Genomic DNA, 23,536 nt, shown 5'->3' with positions numbered 1-23,536 from the left:
TAAATTAACCTAAATCAAATAGGCTTACTCTTATAAATGTTTAATTGTTTTCTCCATGGATTATCAATGTTTTTAACTATTTGTATGCTCAATGTTCAAAGTCTCTCTAAATTTTTAAGATCTTTTGCAATATGTGGATACCCATGGAAACAGTAAAAATATTAAATCAATAATAACCTGCAGCAATTATTCCCCTTTCTCCCTATATTGCCCATTATGATTTAAAGAAAGTTAATATTAAGTATAATTTGTATGTAATATTCTTCAGTAAATGCAGAAAATCTTTCCATATAAGTGTGTGCATGTATGTTTACTGTACTTTTCCAGGGAAAATTATAATATATCCTTGTAGCATTGTAGTAGGACAATACTCAAAACTAATTAATGTAAAATGGGCATTAAAACTGATTGATGGTCTTAAAACTCCAATGGAAATACCACTCTTTTGAGTGTTACTTAATGTTTCAATCAACTGTTACTTTAATGAATAGCTTGCTCGTCTCCTTATTTTTAAGAAAAGCATTTTTTCTTTTTAAAACATCATAACATCATTATTAATTTTCAGTTGTTTTCACTGAACCATCCTTTCTATTTCTGACCATGTCCAGCAGATTAGGAAAATGAGTTTAGTGTGAAAATTGTACAAAGTCATGTCGTAAATATTTGCATTTTCATGATCAATGACTGTATGTTGGAACAATAACAATTAAAGACACTTCCAGTAAAATGAAATTTTATAAAGCATGACATTTTTGAAAAGAAAGTGAGAGTGTGCAACTGCTTCTATTACATGCAATAGGAACTGATACTTTGGGTAACAAACTCAGTACTATTAATAGCAGCAACATATAGAGTTACATAAAATAAAATACAACATAGTAAGAGCAATATATGAAGCTAAAATGATTTAAAAAAAATAAAAACACATTCAAAGCAAGCAGATGAACCTGGATAGACTAGATTTACAGCATCAATTTATAGCAAAGAGATTTCTAAGCCTAATATCATTGCCTGTAGGTTTGCAGAGACAGGACTGTTAGATTTTGGGTATTGTGGGTTTTGTTTTTTATTTTTTGGAGGGCATAGACTTCTACAGTAAGGAAAAGTCAGTAAGTCGATGTCCAAAGCAAATGAGAAGCCATAAAGGAGTTTGTCTGGCTTAGTGCACTAGGTCAACCTATCAATTATAACTTATTCAACAAACCAATATTTAATAAGCTAGGACATAGCTCAATATTGTAAACATAATAACCAGGAAAGTACTCTATCAAGTTCATCCAGGAATTTTTGGAATTATATACAAATGATATTTTATTAAATAAACAAAAATCAGCACTTTGAATTATGTAAGGAAATGTTCAAGTAATCCTCATTTAGCAAATACTTCATTTATTGACCATTCACAACTATTTACTTATTTTGCTAAGTTTTTATCCCACCTTTGTAGATAACTCAAGGCAGTGAACATATCTAATACTCCTTCCTCCTCCTATTTTCCCCAACAACCTTGTAAGGTAGGTGAGGCTGAGAGTGTGTGATTGGTCCAAAATCACCACCCACCTTCCATGCCCAAGGTGAGACTAGAACTCACAGGCTGCTGGTGTCTGGCCAGCACCTTAACCACTTCATCCAAATTGTGATGCTGATTAAAAAAAAAATACAAACACTATTTATATTTTATTAACCTTGCAGGTCTGTAAAACAAAGCAAAGTGAAGTAAAATTGTAATCACAATGCAGTTTCATGTAATGAACAGTTCACTTAACAATTGAGTTGTTGTCCTAAGTTGTGATCACTAAATGAAAACTACCTATCCTTTAGCTAAAACATGAAGTAGGTTTCTTTCCTCATTTCAAAACAGTCCTATAAGTTGTACTATGCAAAATATTGACAGTCAACCTCAGAATATATCTGGAAATTTCTCTACTTAAAGTGGGGAATATATCTGATGACTGAGAACTTCTCTAGTCAGTTGTCTCCTTCCTACCATAGTAGCAGCATGATTGACTATTGTGTATTTAGAACAGAACCATTCACATCCATGTTACTAATAGGCACATATACTACATGGTATTTTATTCAAATATTATATGGTTATATGTATAAAGAAGTATTCTACAAATACTTTCAAAAAATAATGTGAGAAATACCTGGAGGACATTTGTTTATAAACAATGCACATAGGCAGAAACTTCACAATTAATTTTCAAATAAAATCAAGTGCAGAAGTTCTATAGTACACATATTATCAGACTATGTGTTAGGTTAAATGCATTTTTTTCCTTGCTCAAGGATAACGTGAGAATTAATCCAGGAACAGTACATGTGAACAGAGGAACTTTAGCTCCTTTTCTGAACTTAGTTTGGGTTGTATTTCAAAGGATTCTTTTTTGCCAATTGATGGGCTCCCAATATGGGTTGAGAATATCCATTGTGGCAGTGGTGGGATTCAATTTTTTTTAGTACCGATTCTGTGGGTGTGGCTTGGTGGGTGTGGCATGGCTTAGTGGCTGTGGCTTGGTGGGTGTGGCAGGGGAAGAATACTGCAAAATCTCCATTCCCACCCCACTCCAGGGCAAGGATACTGTATCTCCATTCCCTCCCCACTCCTGGAGGAAGGTTACCACTGGTTCTCCGAAGTATTCAAAATGTCCGCTACCGGTTCTCCAGAACTGGTCAGAACCTGCTGAATACCACCTCTGCACTGTGGCAAAGAATTAAAAGCTTTAACACTTGTGACAGAGCTGCCATAAAAGAAATATAAAATAAGTTTTCTATTAAAAAAATTTCAGTTCTAAACAGTAGTCAATCTATATTTAATGTTGTACTGGATGGAGAGAAGAAGGCAGAGAAGAAGAGACTTTCTTTTAGCTACCAAGCATGCATCTGATCCAGTGGTCCAGAATTGATAATCTAGCCATTCTTCCACATCTCTAGGAATAGGGATGATCACAATTGGCCCCTGAATATGATTACTGAAAACTCTAACATTTTGGGTCACTATTGAAATCTTTCTTTTAGCTGGATGATTTGTTAGCTAACAGCCATTCCATTTCACTGTACTGTGGAGGGCTCAACTATGTCAACAGAGAAATGTAAGCATCTTTTGCAGGCAAGCAGAGAAGCAGGACTTGGGCCACATATTCATTTAAACTGTTGCTGCCTTCATAATGTGCATGGTTGATTGTTTTTTCAATTCCATAGAGTAAACTGGTGCTGCTTGAATCCCTTAGAATCCTAGAAGAGAACAGACATAGTTTATATATTTCAATTTTGTTTTGTTTCTTTCCTCTTGTTTAAGGTAAGTGAAGCTTCCTCAGTTTTCTAAATCTTTTTCATCTATTTTTGTAAGATTTTGTCCCTTGATCTCTCACTTAAATTCCTTGTGGCAAATGATTTTTTTCTCAGTGTCTTTACTTTTAATAATATTTCTATATTCCCCAATCAGCAGTGTAAATAAACGCATAAGAGCAAAAAAAATATGTTTCCCCAGAGCATCATTAAAATACTAAAATATTAATCATGTTGATTATCTGTAATTGCAATGAACCAAAAGCTAGTTGAAAATGTTGTTTTCAGCGTCTTCCAGAATGCTGGAAAAGAAAGGGCCAAGTATTCTTCTAGGGAGCAGCATGTTCCATGATATGTAACCATCACGAAGGCATAAGAGACAAAGAACAATAATACAATTATCCATGGTAAAAATTAAGACAAACATTGCAGACTATTATGGTGCAATCACCCAAACATTTTTTCAACTCTCACAAATTCTCTGAAATAGTACATGCTATATTCAATACCTCCATAAAGTGAAGTTTGAATTCCTGTAAGCAATGCCAGGGAAAAAACACAGCCATTGAAAAATAGCACTTATGATCCTCAGTGCACCTACTTCACAAAAATGGGAAATCACTAGAAGTTCCTCCCAAGACATTCAAAATCAGATTGGTGGGCCAATTCTGGTGGGAGAAAGCAGTCCTGAAAATACTTCAGGGGCAAGCACATAGGGCTTTATAAGTTAAAATCAATACTTTGAATTGCACCCAAAAGTAAAGTACACATAAAGTAAAAAGCAACAGTTGATTTCCTTGGCACCAAGCAACAGCCAATAAATAGGCAATTACATTTTGGGTCTACTAATTTCTGAATAGTCTTCTAAGGTAATACCACATCACCACAACATAACTAAGGTAGCAAATGTTTCAACTATCTTAGCCCATGGTTGGAGCAACTGGTTAAAAATAATAGATCTGCCCCAATGTGTGGGTCTTCCTACTCCTATAACTATCTATCCAGTGCTTTCTGAAATAAATTTCTTTGCCCATCATTATCTCAATATTGCCCTCCCTCATCAATGATCCTAGCATTTTGTACTATTTATTTTTCCTGGCTCTGACCATAATATCCTGGACACTTTTGTAGGATCACTAAGTCCAATTTATAGTCAACCATCTAGCCCCCTCAATCATAATCATTATCCAAACATCCATCTATCAATCCTCAACACAATCACACATGCCATTACCCAGAATACTTTCTACCCCATTTATACAACTTCCTAATAGCCTTGCTCTCAAATTTGTATAGAACCTCTGATCTTCCTCATGCATCTCTGCTGCTAGTGTTTTATAATATGACAGGTATCTTCCTCTCATTTCCCTACTCAATAATATGGAATGCCATTCATTACTCATTACTCCTTGTGTCTCTCCAGGGAGCACATTTTCAGTCTACCAGTCAAATTGTCTCATTAGGTAGACCAGACCAAGAATCAACTCCAAGAAAAATTAAAACTACTTTTATTGAGATCGGCTATAATAGGATAATCTTATAACTCTGACTGTAGTATACCATCCCCCTCTTTTTATAGTCCAGTGACTATAGTCATTTTCATCTCTCTTTGCTGCCTCTACCTAGATTTGAGTACAGCTTGACTGCGTTTTACATATACTTTCAACTCAGCTCCATGTTTGCTCAGACGATGTTCTTCTTACCTACTATTTTCAGATCCTGTCTTTCATCTCTTGCCTTTAGTCTAACCCATGGGTATCAAACTCAAGACCCCCAGGCCAGATCGGGGCCATGGGGTGCTTAGATCTGGAAACAGCAAAGGACTGGCCAACGGTGCCTCTGCCAGCAAAAATGAAGCTTGGGGAGGAGACCGTCACAGCCAAAAACAAAGCCCGGGTGGGCCACTCACAGCTTCCCTGTGCTGCTGGCAGAGGGCTTCTGGAGGCTGTCACAGCTGAAAACACTTCCCCCACAGTTCTGGTTTTGCTGACAGATGGCTGCAGGAAGCCATTGTGGCTGAAAATGGAGTCTCGATAAGTGACGCTGAGCTTGCCATGTCTCTGGCCATGCCCCCCAGCCACACCCAGTCACACCCATCCCAGAGCCCCCCAAGGTCAAACACAACCCTGATGTGGCCCTCAATGAAATTGAGTTTGACACTCCTGGTCTAACTCTTTATTTGCAGCATTCTAACTGCATGCCCTTGACTCCTAAAACAGTCCACTCCATTGCTCATTCTTTTATCTTCAATCTTAACTATCCTACAAAATTCTCCCTTCAAATTATCCTCTCCCTCAATAACCTCCTGTATATTACTATTAGCAATTAACCATACCAATGTATTGGCAAATCAGTTGTTTTTCTTTAAGTTGATGGCAGAAAAATGCTTCTGTGTACTTTTGTTTTGTTTTGTTTTGGCCCGTGGTCTAGCCTCTACATACCTTTTATCAGTCAGTATTTTGTGAGCAGGGTACTGAGAGGGCAAAATGCAATGTCAAATGTTCTCAAGTTAGAATTCTACGCAAAACTATGCTTTCATAGAATTGTGATATTATGATCAAAGAGGTGTGTCCTTTGTGCCACCTCTGTCAGGTCCAGAAGAGATCATGTAGATATCCAAGAAAAGTATTCTTAAATGCTTATTTTTTTTGGAGCACTTCTTTCTTCAAATTTATTTGTTCTTTCTCCAAAGCCATAATCTACTCTAAGGAGCATGTAATCTATATTTTACTAATAGCTTAAGTCCCTTCTAGCAGAAATATAATGGTAATGGTATTTAATGGTAGTAATGGTGCACTATCTAGCTGTCAACCTCATTAAGTAAACTCAAACACATAAGCTAATTCTACTGCTAATTCTATTGTAACAGCATCTTTCAAATCTGAAAGTGGAATTCTCCTGCCATCATCTTTATAATCCAATCACCTGGGGAGCCTAAACCTCTTGCTCCGCTTTCTCTCCTCCCACTATGCAGCTGTTCTCTCTTAACTGAGGTTTCCCTAAGCAGCATCTCTCAAGTTCATTCCCCACATGCTATTATACTGGATGACTTTGGACTGAGGAAAAAAAGCAGGTTTGAGTTGGGTTTGGGCCTGATTAATAAGCAGGTTTAGACCCAATTAATATTTGAATGGAAGATCTACAGGACAGAAAATTATATGAATGTATCCAGGAAATCACCACAAGATAAATTTGACTGGGGAGAGGTTTTACTTTCAATAGCTGCTTATGTAAACATCAGTAAAATAAAAGAAAGGGGTAAGGTCAGGTTTTATATTGGAGAAATACATCCTGGTTATTACATAAAGCTACTGTTTTGGAAAAGATCCCTTTCCATTGTCCATCAAAGCAAAATGTTTGAGAGTAGAAAGAGCAATTTTTGCCAGAGTTGTAAAACTTAGTGGACATATTGAATATTCTTCCCAGAATGCTATGAACCCTACAAAGAATATAAGAAAAACTTAACACAGATTGAGCAGAAAGTGAAGGGACTTGCACAAATAGTTGCTAGTTCTTCAAAAAAGCAGCATTTCTCCAGAGCTCTTTTATCTTCCCTATTGTATGAACGGCTCTAGCTGCCTATTTAATCCTCAGCTTCTCCTCTTCCTTCTACACATTCAGGAAATGGATTTTATTAGCCTTTATCTCCATTTTTCTACATTGGTCTTTTGTCAGGTACAAGTCAAATGCTATTACAACAACAAGCAAACTTCCTTGTTGAAGTGAAAAAAATAAAGGATCATTTTAAATTACGGGTGACTTGTTTCTTGGTCTTGATTTTCAGGGCAGTTGAAGTTACCATGCAGTAAAATCCTTTTTCTAATGCATCTTAAAGAAGGGACAAAGGAGCATGTGAAAATATATCTAAGTATCATACATTCAAAATTCATAATAGACCACTTTGTTTGTGAAAGGAAATTGGCATTATCTCTCCTAATGACATTTGGCTTCAAGATAGAAATGTGCAGGAAAACACACCCCAACGCTTCCTGTCAAAGCATTCATTTGTATAAATATGACCTTTCGAATTTCAAGATCTCTCTCCAAAAAAAGCAAGACATTCCCAAACCACCCATATCCCCCCCGCAAACATGCTATCAATTACAAAAAGTTGGTGTTCCAAATATATTTTAGCAGATTTTTGTATTGTGAACGCACACATTTAGAACCTCTTATCACTCATGATTTTTTTTCATAAATTTTATAAGTCTTTCATCATGATCATTGTTATCACCATCATTATCATCTATTTATGGTCAGAGAACATAGAAACGAACAATGATATGCTAAATTGAAAATTAACTATTCTGCCAGTATGAGAGCTTTTCCATATGAAGACACAAATATTGTATATGGTAAAATGTTTTTTTTAATGTGTTTATGCCTCTCTGATCAAAGAAACTCTTGTACCTTTCTTACATTAAAAAGTATGAGTTAAAACAGTACAAAACTATGCAAGGTAAGATAAAAATGATGAGTAGGATATCAAATCGGGGGAAAGCACTCCAGCACTGCTTAGACTTCAAGCTGTGGGTAGTGAAGGGTGAATGTGAGTTTGTTGTAGCAGAATTATAGGAATATGTTAAGCCTATCCTTTTATACATTCAGATATGTGGTTTCTTCTTCCCTTCAGTCCATGATTTATCTAAACCCAGCTTAAATATGGACTGCAGACCAGAGAAACTTGTTGTAAACCAAGTTGCTTTGTTTTGTTTTTGTTTATCTCAGCTGCCAATTATATATGCATTGTTTCTATTGTTATATATTGTTTTTTCAGTGCTTTTAACTGCTGTTAGCCATCCAGAGTTATGAATTTGAGATGGATGGCTAAATAAATTAAAATAATGAATAAATTGAATATTGTTTGTTTTTCCCCTAGGAAGTTATCTCTATCAGTAAAAGTTGGGCTAAAGAATTATCTCCTAAATTATGGACCATACAGCAAAAGACTTCATTCTTTAGTTCTCAAAAGTTTTATTGTTGTAGATAGATAGATACTTCCCTTCCTGTTTATGTATTAAGCTATTGTGTTCCATGTTTTTCATTCATGCAGCATATGTTCAGGAAATTGGTCTTTCCAGGAGGTAGTTGACTAAAAATAAATGTCTAGATATTGAAAGTCTTGTTGCTGCAAATCAATAAAATCTTATGCAATTATCAGTGACCTATAGATTTTTACTCTTGTTGCTGCAAATCAATAAAATCTTATGCAATTATCAGTGACCTATGGATTTTTACTCTGATACACATTCAAAACCATTTAGATAAAACCTGTTAATATTTTAGCCAAATATTTCACACTTTCATTCATAAATAAACATGTACATAAACTTCCTAGCATGCATTCAGTTTTATAAATCAAAGCACCTTTTTAAAGTTCTTTAAGTTCTACTACAACTTTCGATTTCTTCTTCTTTTACCTACATTGTATTCATTTTCTCTTTATTTCACTGAAATCATTGGTTCAAACCTTTACCACTTCCTCCTCATTTGTTCTAAGTTGTAATACTGTGGCATCACCAGATCCAGACTATATATATTTGGCTCTGCCATCCATCATGGCTTTGTTAATCAAGATTTTCATGTAACTCTTTATAATAAGATAGCAGATAAAGGATAACCAATTTTAGCTGCTTCTGAGTCTGGGTTATCTGTAACATTCCTGCTAATCATCTGTTTTGCTGAATTTTGGCCAGTATGTTACACGCACAGCAAAAACCCAGTTTTATTTGAAACATGCTAATGTTATCCTATGTAATGCAGTACACTGCAAGCCAACATACTGTTGCCCACAAGCCACAGGTAGAATGTAAATAAGAAAATAAGTTTATTCTAGTAGCCACAAGTCATAAAATAGGAATGCCATGAACAAACAATAACAGAGTGAAAGTTTAAGATAGAGGGATAAAAATAATAGATTAGAACAAGTTACAACAAAATAAAGCCAAAGCAACAAATAAGAAGTAGTATTTCTTTCTAAGTTTAAATGACTGCAAAGCAAAAGTAGGAATTTGGTTGCTGACACTTGGAAACCAACGTGCAAGAAGATAATTCAGTATTTCAAAGTCAGCGTCCTTGAATTCATCTGCCATTAATAATTGGGCCCTGATCTCATTGTAAATGGGACAGTGGAGAACATAATGGATAATGTCCTTCACTTGACCACCACACAAGTTCATAGGCATTTTGAAATAGAGCTTATAAAATCTTTGAGATGAGCAGGAGCATGATGTGCAAGAATGTTAAAGACCTTCTGAGTGAAGCACTGGTTATGTTAGGTACTGGGGAAAACTTCTGTACTTTTATAATGCGGATACAAAGATTAAAAAACTGGGTGATTGTACAACAGTGGCGTCTTTATTAGCATCCCTTTCAAAAAGCCAGTCTCTAATATTTTCTCTCCTCCAAAATTTAAGTTCTCCCAAATACAGTAGGGAATTAGAATGTACTAGCAATGTGCCTCTAAAGAATGTTTGCATAGATGTATCCTAAGGATTTATCTATTTTATCCACAGTCAGCGGGGTTGAAATGTCTTTTAGAGATCTAAACTGGTAAAAAAAAATTACCAGTGAGAACAAACAAATCAATTGGGTGGAACTAGTATCTGTTCCAATATAGTATTATGGATTGTGCTCTTTTTTCCTATATTAGCACATATATGGGGAGTAGGATTGCGCAAACTACCCCATACCAATATCTTTGATTGATATAATCCAAGTAATTTCATATTCTGTAATCATATGAAGAGAATTTACTAAATGAAATCAAGAAGTAAAGTAGTAAAGATAAAAATGTTTGACAAATTCTGGTTTATAAAACTGAGTAATTTACCTCTATGTTTTTTCCTTTGTCGTCTCCAGCAGCATACGCCCACAACAATAACCAGGATCACAAGAATCAAAGCCAATACAACTGGTATCACAGGAAAATTCTTTTTTGTATGGTCTACATGAAAAAAAAAAGAGAATGTTACTGCATCTGATAGTATAGAATGGGATCTATATTATTGAAATTCCTGTTCATCAGTCCACCCCATTAGAACCTACAAAGGTGTGTTGCAGTTGCCCTGGTGAAGGACCTCCATTTGGTGAGGGGATGTTAAATCTGTCTGTATGTTTTGAAATTAAAGAATTTCATCACGAAAATACTTTAATTTCACAACATATAGACATATTTAACCATAGTTTCAATTGGGGAAAATATGACCATCCTAGACCAAGCCAAGTCCAAAAATGCCAGGAAATTTCTAGAAGCCTGGCACTCTGACAAATCAGCCACCAATACACGCATAGACATTAAAAACAACTATAGACTGTTAAGTATGGAGAATAATGGAGACCAGACATCTGACCAGTGACTTCAACTCTTTAATAACAGTAAATAGAACAGAACAGAGCAAGGCTATGGGCAGCAGTAACCCTTTATAGGGTTAGCTGCTACCTTATTACCCAATGAGATGAGCAACAAGTTCAAACTAATAACCAATAAGAATAGTCCAAATAGTGGCCAATCAGGGACTAGTTCTGGCCCAATCCAAAGTTGTTGTATAAGGACCAATCAAGTGTGCAAGTTTTCAAACCCTGATTTGCATTTAAGTTATTAACTTTTATTGATTCACAACATAGACTATGCAAAAGAGACTATCACCCAGCCTAAAAAAGGAACAGTGTGGACCCAATCACCTCTCCACCAGCAATCAGCATCCAGATCAGCATACTGTAGATTAACTCCAAGGTTAACATCAAACCAACAATCAAGTAAACAATAAGCCAATCAATTAACTGCCAAAGAATCAAACAGTAAACAGCCCAACCAAAGAATCTCTAAGACCACCTCTACCAACACTGATAGGACAAGCCACCAGAATATAAACTGATCACAAACTGTACTCCTTACTAGCACTGATGATGTTATCTAGTTTGGGTAATGAAATCTCTGCAAGAAAACAAGCAAACTCATAGAGTACCAAGAACCCTTCATGTCAACCCTGAGCTACAAATACTCTCCTTTATAAGGAAAAAAATATTAGCAGAAATAAGATTTTCAAACAGTCTCCCACATACAGACATACAGTTTTATCAGCTTTTAGAAAAGTGCTGGTTTTAGGCCTATCTGTTCTGTTAACTTACCCTTTTCTTTTTTTAGCACTTCAATGCTTATCATTTTTCCTCTGTGAGAAATGTGGCAAGTCAGCCCTTGTTTAACATTTGACATGCTTACAAAAATGTTGCTTATGACCGATAATGTGCCATTTGGGTTTGTGATATCCTTTTCTTTCTTTACACCTCCTGATGGAAACCATGAAATGTTTGGTCTTGGAAAACCAGTTGATAAACAGTTGGCATGCAAATGATTATCAGAGATGTTGTAGTCTGTAGATGTTTTGAGATCATCTGTGACACAAATCACGAGAACAAAATTTGATAGTATAGCAATAGCAATAGCAATAGACTTATACAGTATATCACTCCATTGGACTCTTGTAATATAGTATAGGAGCTCAAGTGAACAATAAAACATGAATAAAGAAACGACTAGATCATATGCATGCTTTCAAATGGAAAGTGGACTTCTGGATAGAAAATTCACATAATCACCTCTAGGTAACATCCTCAAATATCATACAAAGTACCCTTAGCTCTCTTTATATTTTATGCAATAAAATATAAATCAGTGCTGTGACTCATAACATAATATACCGTTCATCTAGATAGAATCCTTTTCACTCTCCAGATCTTTTATATTTCAATTGATATCAAGAGACTGTGGTAGTTATTCAAAATATTTGGTTGGTGCCAAATATCGTGCTAAACACAATATCTTCTAACTTAAGCTAACTGCAAGGTATTGTGGTTTAAACTTTTGGAGGGAACTAAAAACTGCCTCTGCCTTATATGGGTGGTAATAATTAGACATACTGCAAGAGAGATCAACTGCAACATTGCAGTAGCCCCCCCAAAAAAACACCCCCCCTGCAAAAAACAAAACCTCCCAAATGTCTGTAAAATAAAATGAATATGGACTGAGTTGTGCTCTATACACTCAAATAACGCACATAATTTATTATAATAGTGTCTCATTTAAAGACAAGGCCTCATCAATTCCCTGTTGGAGCTAGTTTTATTTGGGCAGACTTACCATAAACAGAAAGGCAGGGTTGTCCCTTGATAGGCCCTTCAGGAAACAAAAGAAATGCACACTCATAGCAACCATTATCTTCAGTGCTCACATTCAATAAATTAATAGCAGTATCATGAAGGCTCCAAACTATAAAATTGATTCGATCTTTGTATTTTAAAACAGTTGAACCTGTATCTTCCTTGTATGTTGCAATGTTTTCATCATTTCCCTTCTTTTTTTTTGTCCATGTAATTTGGTAAATATTAGAATGTTGTAATGAAGTACATCTCAAAGTGACATTGCCTCCTAATTCCACATCTTGATTGCTTGTCCTTACCGAACCTGGCAGAACACAAAACAGTTCATAATTGCTAATTGTACATGTACTTCAGATGACAAATCTTTCTCTTTATAAAATCCTTTCTCCCTAAAAGCCATTTGAGTAAGTTGCCTTTATAATTCTAAAAGTGCTCTGCTCTTTTTAGCCACTCCTCCACTTGTCTGGTAGATAACAAGAACTGCCTGTGCAAATGAGCAAACATCTTATTTCATTTTCATTATCTCTTCATTATCTTTTCTCAGGCAGGAACAAAGTAACAGTAATAGTGTATATCAGGGCTGTCAAACTCACAGCCCACGGGCCAGGTATGTCACACACTGGCCACACCCATGCCCAGTTTAGCAAAGGAGAAAAAAGTCGCAATGATGACGCTGTGATGATGCGAGTTTGACACTCCTGGTGTATATATAGGCCTTTCCAAAACTATAAATCACAAAGAATATGCTAGAAAAGATTGTGAGTGGTCTATACCTATGTAAGAATGTTAATTGTGCAAGACTTAAAATTTCCCCATTTCAATATGACAGCTGTTCCATAAATACCTTTTACTAGATTTTGAATTATATTCCATAGTTTATAAATAGAGAAGCTATTGTCTCTATTTATAGGCTACAATTCATATTTATAGGCTATTTCTACAGTCATGTAGAGTTAAGACAAAAACATAGAAGTAGATTCTCTATTTATAGCTATGGAATATATTCAAAACCTAGTAGAAGGTATTTTGTTCTGATTTTTAGTGCTAAGTAAAAATTCCTGCTACGCTTCTAATGTTCCTTGCTTATCTTTATTAAGCTCTTGGATTAATTTCTACAACACTAATATTTTTTCATCAGTTACTGTAAGTATTCTATCAAATACTCACAAATCCAAGCTACAGAAGAAATGTAGAATCACATAGGACTGAAAGGGGAGATGGAGGTCATCAGGTCCAACTCTGTTACTTCAGGAATTAAAATTAAAGCTGTCCAAAAATATGGCTGTCATAAGCATATAAATGAAAAGGACTCTACCACTTCTCTGTTATTATTTCTACTTATCAACGTGCTCTTATTCTTACAAGGGTATTCCTATGTTTCAATCAAGTATGTCTCCCTATAGTTTAAACCCACTATGACATGTCTGTAGTCTTATTTTAACTTGAAATAATAATATAATTCTAAAACCTGGAATGCCTCCATTCAGACATTCATGGTTTTTTTTAGTTCATTGTTTATAACAAGGTCATTCTGAAGGTTTTCAATTTATAAATGTACTGGGAATACAGATGAAGGCCATGTCATTTGTGATGGAGATAAAATAATGGAACAATTAATACAGGAGGGGGGAAAATAATAGATAGAATGAAGAGTTGTAACTTAGCTGGTAAAGATTCTCTGAACACATCTTAAAATGAAGAATCTCCCCTAATGTCTAGGAGAAGCAGAATAATCTAGGATCTTTTTTTTTTTAAACCAGGCTGCTTTTAGGCTTTTCTAAGCACCATAGGAGGTTAGTTTAGTTTATTGTCATTGCACCTTATACAACTAAATTAAATGCCATCTTCAGTGTACATTATAACTATAAAAGTAAAACACAAATACATATCCTTCACATTCTATACAGTTGAATTGAAAATCCAATATTGCATTAATATTGCACTATACAGTAGAATTCACTATGGTTACTGCCCTGGGATAGAAGCTGTTTTTCAGCTTATTTGTCCTTGTTGTTATTATCCTGTACCATCTGCCAGATGATAATAGTTTAAAAAAAAGGGGTGCTCAGGATGAGATGGAACTTTAAGAATGTTTTGAACTTTCTTAAAACAGTGGGAACTATAAAGCTTGTTCCAAAGAGGGGAGAGGGCAACCAATGATCCTCTGGCCAATGATGTTAACCTTCTATAGTGCTGTCCTATTTGCCACTGTGCAATTGGCAAACCATTAGGGTTTAAATAGCTGAAATGTAAATCAATCACAGCTGTACTCTGAAAATGTCAGTCTATGTTAACTAGGCTAAATCAAAGATTCTTGAATGAAATGGGTTAAGAAGCAATGATACACTGCTCCATCTCAGGCCAACTAAATTGTATAAATGAATATATTGCCCAATACTTAGTATATCTGTGGTGAATTCACATTGCAGGTACATAAATTCAAAAATACTCTGACACTTCAACAACTCAAGACACAACTTTAGCCAAATAAATCCCAGAGTAGTCTGGGTAGATGAAATGTCCTAGAAATCTTCCATTTTTAAGATGCAATCACAAGATCAACACCTGAGCCAAAACACTTTTGTAACCTCTTCATTGTGTACATTCTTTTGTAAATAACTTAGCATTTTATTTCATTAATATATGACACAGGACTATCATCTATTCTCCTGAAAGTTTCAGACTACTTGTGCTATAAACGATAAACTATAATAAAATATCATAGAAATGATGCAAGTTCATAGTGTCTGAATAGTGACATATAAAATTTCATATCTATGCTCTCACAATGCCAGTATTAGTCTGCTGTCTACTTTTAACACCCATGGCATTCTTTGAACATTTCTTAGCATCTGAAGATAATTCTACTTTTATAAAGCACAGAAAGGTTAAATTCAAAATTCTGCCAACTAGCCATTTCAAATGTGAGAAGCACTATTAAGAAATGGCATTGCTTGTACAGCAATAATGGTGTGAAAGAATTATCAACAGGAAATCTTTTTACTGACACCATCACAAAATATGCAAAAGAAAACTTTGATAACTGAAATATTTTGGGACAAGATGCTTTGGACTGATGAAAGTAAAAATTGAAGTATTTAGCCACAATTAGATAAGATACATTTGAAGAGAAAAGAAATAAATCATTTGAAGAAAATAACAACTTGACAACTGTTAAGCATGAAAGTAGTTCTAAATATTTTGAGGATTGTGCAGCAGTCAGTAACTTAGATACAACGTGCAGGTTGAAGAAAAGAAAAATTCCCCTAATTATCAACATGTCCCAGAATCTAATTTCTAACTTAATGAAGAAACTGAACAATTACCAGATAATTCAGCAAGACAACAATTTGAAATGACTTCCAATATTAAAAATAAATAGGAAAGAAAGAAAGAAAGAAAGAAAGAAAGAAAGAAAGAAAGAAAGAAAGAAAGAAAGAAAGAAAGAAAGAAAGAAAGAAAGAAAGAAAGAAAGAAAGAAAGAAAGAAACTGCAGGGAATAATATAATATGACTGTGGTGGCAACTTCTATTCATTAACAATTTTCTAATTTTAAAAATGAATTATACTTTTCAAGCTGGACGTACCCTGTGTGGAACAGAACATTACAGCTATTACGCACAAAGCCAGATACTGCAAAGTCCATGTAGTATAAATACCCTTCATTCTCTAGGAATAGCAAAGGAAAAACAAATTAATAAAACATTTTTCTACCAAAAAAATTCATTTTGAATAGAATGAAAGAAGATGATGTTTCAATTATAGTGTCAGATCAGAAGAGAACTATTTATGTCTTCCCAAGTCTAAGAAAGTAACAGAGAGAAGGCGACATCTTATCTTACATATTCCATACATATAAATATTATTAAAACTGGTGAAGAAATGAAAATATTTGTGAAAACACACAAAGATCTGCTGAATCTGCTGAATCACCTGGCTTGTTTTATAGTACTAGAAACAACAGAATGCACCACAACACATTCTCATATTTGTGCAGTGATAATGCAGTACAAATCTATGTAACAGCAAGTGTGATTTTTCATGGATTGTTGGATGTTCTAAATGAAGTGGTCTATATAGCTGTATGTATGAATAAAAAAAGTGTACGGAGATGGAGTTGACCTTTAACTGATAAAAGGAAACGGGGAACTCAAATACCATAATTCAAGTTGATTTGGTATCCAAACACAAGACAATTCCTATCATCATCATCATTATCATCATCATCATCCTTCAATAATATCATTTCCATTCTTAAACTTTAATACAATTAAAAGCCCGCCTCAAATCTTTATTTTTCAAGTTTTTTAGTTGTGATTTAATTCTACAGATCCTTCAGTGAACTACTTTGCATCATTAAATACCTCAGTGGAAAGCAAGCACAACTAAAAAACTTCAAGGGATCCTTATAGCAGCTCCTTCAAGCTTTGAAGTACCTGTAGCTGCTTTGTAATACAGATCCAGAGGGGAACTTCATTTGTGAATGAAGTGGCTACGGAAGGATTTGCACAACTCTGTTAATTCATATTTATTTACTTATTCATGTACTGTTACCTACCTTGAACATATCTTTGCAGAAAAGCAGGCTATCTCAACAATGAAATAATTAACCATCACTCCAGCTAATATAATTTGATTAAATCCAAAAGAAAAACAACATGAAAGACCCACATTATTTTTCTCCACTTCAGATTGGGAATATCAGCAATGAAAGAAATCAAAACCAAAATAGTAGTAGTGGCACGTAGCACCATCTCCAACAAAACAGTAAGCTAAACAAAAACAAAACAAAAGCAAAAGCACACAAACCCACCATCAAGTTCTCAGGCACAATGACAATCACGGAAGGCTCTTTTTGCAAGTGTAAGGCTTCTCAAATGCATTGAGAAAATTTTCTCAAGTGTTCTGAGGAAAAAACGGAAGCCTCTTGCTGGACTAAAGTTTCTGAGGAAGTACAAGGCATACTTTGGCACAGTGCTAAACTTTTCTTCATTCCTGAAGATTTCCTGGCTTCCTCAGTTTCACACACACACACACATATACACACACACAATTGGACACGGACACAAAAATACATCAGTTTCTGGTGTATTGAAATGTTAATATATCAATCCCCCCTTAATGCTCCCTTTAATTATCTCAGTGCAAAGTATCAAACAGAGTATCAACAAGTGTATGTATGTATGTATGTATGTATGTATGTATGTATGTATGTATGTACACACACACACAGTACATGAAATATATATGTATATTTGATCTGTTTGATACTTTGGATTGGTAGTAGTTAAGGAGAGGTGTCAAATTAACATTCCAATTCACCAGAAGCTGGGTGGCTATCTAAGACTAAAGTGGATTCTGAATGAACTGTATTTTATATGAAGTGTCTGGCTAGGAATTGCTATTGAAATATACAAAAAAAGCCCAGTCATAAATGCAATAGCCTATTCTAATTTGCATAAAAATAACTGACAGTAAGGGCTAGAGAGAATGTGTACACAAAATACAGTAATGTATACAAGAGTCCATTTTGTCTTTTGTCTTTGTATACATACTGGAAATCATGCTAGTTATTCTGAATAAGCTCACAAATTACAGGATATGCAAAAAACATATTCTGTTTCAGTGTGAAAAAAATAGAGTGGGAAGAGAATTTTGTAGATTATTATCTCAGGCCAATTGGATAATATATCTTGCATATTCATTGTTAAATTAAGAACATAGAAAAAATATATCAAACAAGGAAAAAGTAATGGGACACATGATTACATATGATTGTGTAGATATTCCATAAATATCTAGATAATTCATTATGTTACAGGAAAGACATTGAAAATTCATCTGGAATTTCCAAGATTTAGAAATATTTAAGGATAAACATGAGCACTTCAGACTTGATCTATTAGTATTTCATCATTTTTTAAATTTCTTGAAAAACCATTTCAAGAAATTGAAGAAAAATTGTTTTTAAAAACAGAGGAGACATGTTCAACATAGTGCTGAAAGAAAATCAATTGCCAAAGAAACCTTGAGTTCCTACAACTGATACTTTCTGATTATAACTCAATCCCACTAAAATAACATATACCTGTGATTGAGCTTGTGAAAATTCTTGAAGAATGGGCTTAGAGAAATAAGGATTGTTATAACAACTTGACATGGGAAGAAAAAGTGTCATATGGAAAAAATGACAGGATACAGATGGAACCAACTGGGAATGAAATCAGAAGAAATAGTGGAAGAAAAATATTTATCAAAAGAAAAACAGAAATCGTTTTTCCTGTGTTTAAGGTCAATGGAAATATGTCAGTGCAACAATGAAGTGAATTGCCTTAAAGAGGTCCAGTGCCCTCAAGAGATAGGCAAAAGTAGTAAGAAAAAAAAACAGAAGAAACAATGAAAGTAAATTTATTATTCATTTACTGGTGTTATTCCTTTATTAGAAATAATCTATAGTACTTTATTCTAGACAGCTTTAAAGTGGTTTAAAAACTGCAGAGCAATTCTAAAATACAATAAGAAGAGATTGAAAATGGTGAACATAATAAAAGCAGGATGCAGTCCATCCATTCCAACAGTAGCATGAGGAGAATTAATGGCTGGAGAGAGTCAATAAAATAAAAATAACAAAATTGAGGGTTGATACCAGGAACGTCATCTCAAAGTAGAAGTGCCATTATGAAGAAGGCCCATCTCTGAGTCCCCACCAAATGGGGATCTTCCCCCAGGATAATAAATGCCTCTGTGGCCAATGTCATTGAAGACACAGTTTGAGGTAATCCTGAATGGTTTAGAGCTAGAAACATAAAATATCAATACTGTGATTATGGCTTAATAGGAGACTATACTAACTCTCAGTTCATGAGGTTATACAAGAAGATACTGTGATTAATAGAATCAAAAGCTGGTGAAAGGTCGAGTAATAGAAAGTGTTCCATATGTTTTTAAAGCCAGTAGGTTAATAAAGATAATATTTTGTATAAGAAGATCAGAATCCAATCTGCAGTAAATCTAAATAATCAATATCTTCCCAGAACACATATTAGAGTGCTATGATTCTTTCCGTCATTTTGATCAGAAAGGAGCATTTGTCATTTGGCAATAGTTATTACAATCTTCTAGATCCATGATGGCGAACCTATGGCACGTGTGCCGGAAGTAGCACATAGAACTGGCATGCGAGCCCTCGCCCAGAGCAGGTCTACTGCACATACGCGCATGCCACCTGCCCGCCAACTGATTGTCAGGTATCTGGCATGCATGTACGGGAGGTGGAGGGGGAGACGCACAAGCATGCACAGAGTTGCATGACACGTGGAGGGGGGTCGTGCATGCATGCAAAGGGGGCTTGGGAGGGACCTGCACACATTGCCTTCTGGATGCTGGCACACATGCAATTATCTGCACAGGAGACCAAAAGGTTAGCCACCACTGTTCTAGATCCAGAGCAGAGGTAGTATTCAGCAGGTTTTGACCAGTTCTGGAGAACCAGTAGCAGAAATTTTGAGTAGTTCTGAGAACCGGCAAATACCACCTCTGACTGGAGATTTTACAGTATCCTTCCCCTGCCACACCCACCAAGCCACACCCACTGAACCGGTAGTAAAAAAAAATTGAATCCCATCACTCATCCAGAGGTTTTGTTTTATGATCCCCTATACTCACTGCTTCTTTAATAACAGCAGGAAGCATTCTCCCCTATATAATGATGCTTTCACCCTTTACTTCACCCACTACTTCAGGACAATACTCCTTGGCCTATTTGAATTAGCTCACAATTGGAAAGGATTAAGAAGTCAAGCTGATAGGGTAAAAGCTTAAAGTTCTTCTTTATATCTCCCTGAAAGGCTACAACTGATTTTGCACATTGTTATGGGAAGGAAAACAATTTTATCCTTGAATTCTATTGAATTGTCTTGAGCCTGCACAGAAGGAATTATTTATATTATTTTTTTTAAAAAAAAGTTCTACTGGATTGCTATTTCAGGATGGAATGGAGACAACAAAGTAAACATTCTTCACTGCTTTCATTACCAAACAGAAGACATGGTTATGTTTTCTAACACATATACAGTTATCTTCACAAGCCTGTGACACCAGTGCTGGAATTACCTAATCTGCCTCATTAAGTACCTTCTGAGAAACCACTAAAAGTTCATATTTTACAACACCGGAGACCTATGGCACCCCACAGTTCTGCAGTAGGGTTTTAATAGGATCATCAATTCTAGCTGTAGAAAAATCAGCATATCCAGAATACATTGGATTCACAAGCTTTCAAAGGTTATGTAAATAGTCAGGGTAGATGCCACAATATTAAATTTCACCAGGTCACCAGTCGTGATTTATTTAAATTCTAAGTTGTAGTCCACCATCCAAAACAAGTGATGTGAAATATAATTGGTCACTACTGGAGCATCATCCTAAACCAGAACAGGGATGGTAAATTGGTCCATTTGCTGCACTTAGTCATGGTTGCTATTCAAAATATATATTACATAGAAACATATACATAAGGTTTTTTTTAAACGTCTGGTGATACCTCATAAAAAATTTCCAAGAGTAAACAGTTGTATAGCTTAGTGTAACTAAATCTATTTCTCTTATGCCTATCTCCCCCCCCAAAAAAAACCTCCCATCTGTACATTTACCATATTTGGTTCATTAAAAGGAGGTTCATTAAATCTTAGGTCAGTTGATAAAAGAGATGATTTTATGGTATTACAGGTCCATTTAAAATTTCATATTTAATTTGTCCATTCTTTTCCCCCCCTATCTACTATATTTTAAATTTGAAGTTTCTTGGCTCTGTATTCTGCAAGGGCTTTTGGATTCAATATTGTCATAATCAATAAATATAAAATCAGCTGTTCACCAACATCAAAAGAGAGAAATTAGTCTAGTAGTCTACTTGCTTAAAACACATATAATAAAAGATATCAGCCACGCTTACTCCTGAGAGAGAATTCCTAATGAACACATACACTCCAATGCACAAATCCATCTTTAGACACCTCTTATCCCTAGTTGCTTTCTGCACAACCAATTGACCAATATGACTTCCCTGATACTGCACACACTTACCTTCAGTTGCAGATTCCTATAGTGGGTAAAAAAGAGAATGCAGCCAAGTAAGACTGCTCTGTCCAACTTAACAGTGAACTGTGATTTAAAAAAGAAGTTGGAATGCTCCTCCTACCCTTCAAATCCTTATGCCCATCTCAAATCATTATTTTACTCAGAACATCTGAACAATAACTGGTTACTAAAACCGGTTGGATAGATGTTCCCAGGTGATAATCTCAAACAGAATCTTATTAGCTAAATAAACTTTTTAAAATGTCCTAAAATAATCCTTGTTGACCTGTATTATGAACTGTAAATCATTTAGAACACAAAAAGATCTGGTATAACTTCTGCTTTACTGGAAATGTTAAATGATTGCTACACTTCAACTGGTAATTTATTTGGGTAAACTAATCATGAAATGTCAATCAATACAGCAGGATAGACAGGATGTGCTTAGTACATAGGCCAGTGACTATTTGAAGATTCTTGCTGAAAATATATATAGTAGTTTTAAGAAGCTGATGAAGTGGAAAAACAGAATTTGGAAAGAACAGTTACATACAAATCATTGTTTTCGACTCTGCCATCTAATAATGAAAAACCCAGGAGCAAACTACTTTTAAGTGGTTTGCAAAAGTTTAAAGGTTATCAATTTCTAAATTTCTGATATGATTTTAACAGAAACTGGCAGACATTGCAACAGGGACACAAATTAAACCAGAATGAGTCTCATTATATAGATAATTATGATGTAAAATATTTGGAAGATTTTGTTGTGTCCCTGACTAGCTAAGTCTTCAACCTGGTCCGCATTTTGAGCGGGACCATCTGACTGTTCCCATTGGTTGGTGCCGTTTGACAGCAGACTATATAAGGAGCTGTCAAACGGCATCAACTGGGCTTTTGGGGCTCCGGCTCCAGCCAGCCAGCCGGCTGCCAGCCCAGCTGGGCAGCCACGTTAATCTGTTACTACTTCAAATAAAGAAACGTTATTCTTCAGCTCCTGTGTCTGCCTGGTGTGTCCGTCCGACCAATACAACACTGGCGACGAAGGTGGGATGTCAGAAGAGACACCCAGGCAAGAAGCTAAGTCACTGAAGAAAGAGCTGAAGCCACAGAATGTCTGGAGCCGCAGACAGTCTCTGCGCGCGCCAAATTTAAAGAGCCTCCTCAACTGAGGAAAAAAAAAAAAAGTCTCCCTGAGCTGAGGAGAAAGTCTCCCTGAGCTGAGGAGAAAGTCTCCCTGAGCTGAGGAGAAAGTCACTGCCTGACAGGCACTCTAGCCTCCCGTGCGAAAGGCACCCCCGTTGGCGCTACCAAGAGCGCAGAAGTCTGAAAAGCCTCCCCAGCCGAGGAACAGACGTCGCCATCAAGGCCCGTGAAGGCCGGCGAAAACCCCGTTGGCGCTATCAAGAGCGCAGAAGTCTGAAAAGCCTCCCCAGCCGAGGAACAGATGTCGCCATCAAGGCCCGTGAAGGCCGGCGAAACCCCCCCGTAGAGCAGGCATAGAGCCGCCTCCTGTGCCAAGGGCACCCCCGTTGGCGCTACAAGAGCGCAAAGCCTACAATTCCTGGCCGAGGGACAGATGTCGCCTCAAGGCCCGTGAAGACCGGCGCGGCCTCCGCTGCCCCCCTCCGACTCGGCCACCGTTACCGTCGCTGCCGCCGCGGCTTCCCGAGCTGCCGCCTCTGCCGCCACGCTCTGCCGCCGCGGCCTCCGCTGCAGCCGCTTCCGCCAAGGACGTCGAGCGCCTCTTCCGCCGCTGCCGCGGCCTCCGCTGCCGCCGCCGCGGCCTCCGCTCTTCTGCCACCGCCGTGGCCTACGCTGCCGCCGCCGCGGCCCTCCGCTTCTTCTGCCGCCGCCGCGGCCTCCGCTGCCACCGCCGCGGCCTCCGCTTCTTCAGCCACCGCGCCTCAGTTCTTCTGCCGCCACTGCGGCCTCCGCTGCCGCCACCGCCGCGCCTCCGCTCTTCTGCCGCCGCCGCGGCCTTCGCTGCCGCCGCCGTGCCTCCGCTTCT

The 23,536-nt window shown here is 36.5% G+C and overlaps 1 protein-coding gene across 3 annotated transcripts; it reads right to left on the bottom strand.

The window, feature by feature from the left end:
• Positions 1-720: 720 nt before the first annotated feature.
• LOC113409794 (OX-2 membrane glycoprotein-like) lies at positions 721-21,706 on the bottom strand. 3 transcript variants are annotated; one of them, XM_026663997.2, is made up of 6 exons: positions 21,535-21,706; positions 16,038-16,119; positions 12,431-12,754; positions 11,422-11,685; positions 10,124-10,237; positions 721-3,237 (listed from the first exon to the last, which is right to left on the bottom strand). In XM_026663997.2, the coding sequence occupies exons 2-6, from the start codon at positions 16,114-16,116 to the stop codon at positions 3,230-3,232; spliced, it is 789 nt and encodes a 262-aa protein (XP_026519782.2). In that variant the 5' UTR covers positions 16,117-16,119; positions 21,535-21,706; the 3' UTR covers positions 721-3,229. The 3 variants fall into 3 exon arrangements, with proteins under 3 accessions (XP_026519782.2, XP_087822694.1, XP_087822695.1); XM_087966568.1 differs by lacking the exon at positions 21,535-21,706 and adding an exon at positions 17,009-17,357; XM_087966569.1 differs by lacking the exon at positions 21,535-21,706 and adding an exon at positions 17,264-17,357.
• Positions 21,707-23,536: the final 1,830 nt, after the last annotated feature.

This window comes from Notechis scutatus, chromosome 5 (assembly GCF_049901735.1).
Source record: "Notechis scutatus isolate UNSWTSFEM ecotype Mainland chromosome 5, rNotScu1.2, whole genome shotgun sequence".
Classification (NCBI taxonomy): domain Eukaryota; kingdom Metazoa; phylum Chordata; class Lepidosauria; order Squamata; family Elapidae; genus Notechis; species Notechis scutatus.
Note: the sequence above shows the minus strand (reverse complement) of the source record. Positions and strands in the feature narration are given on the sequence as shown.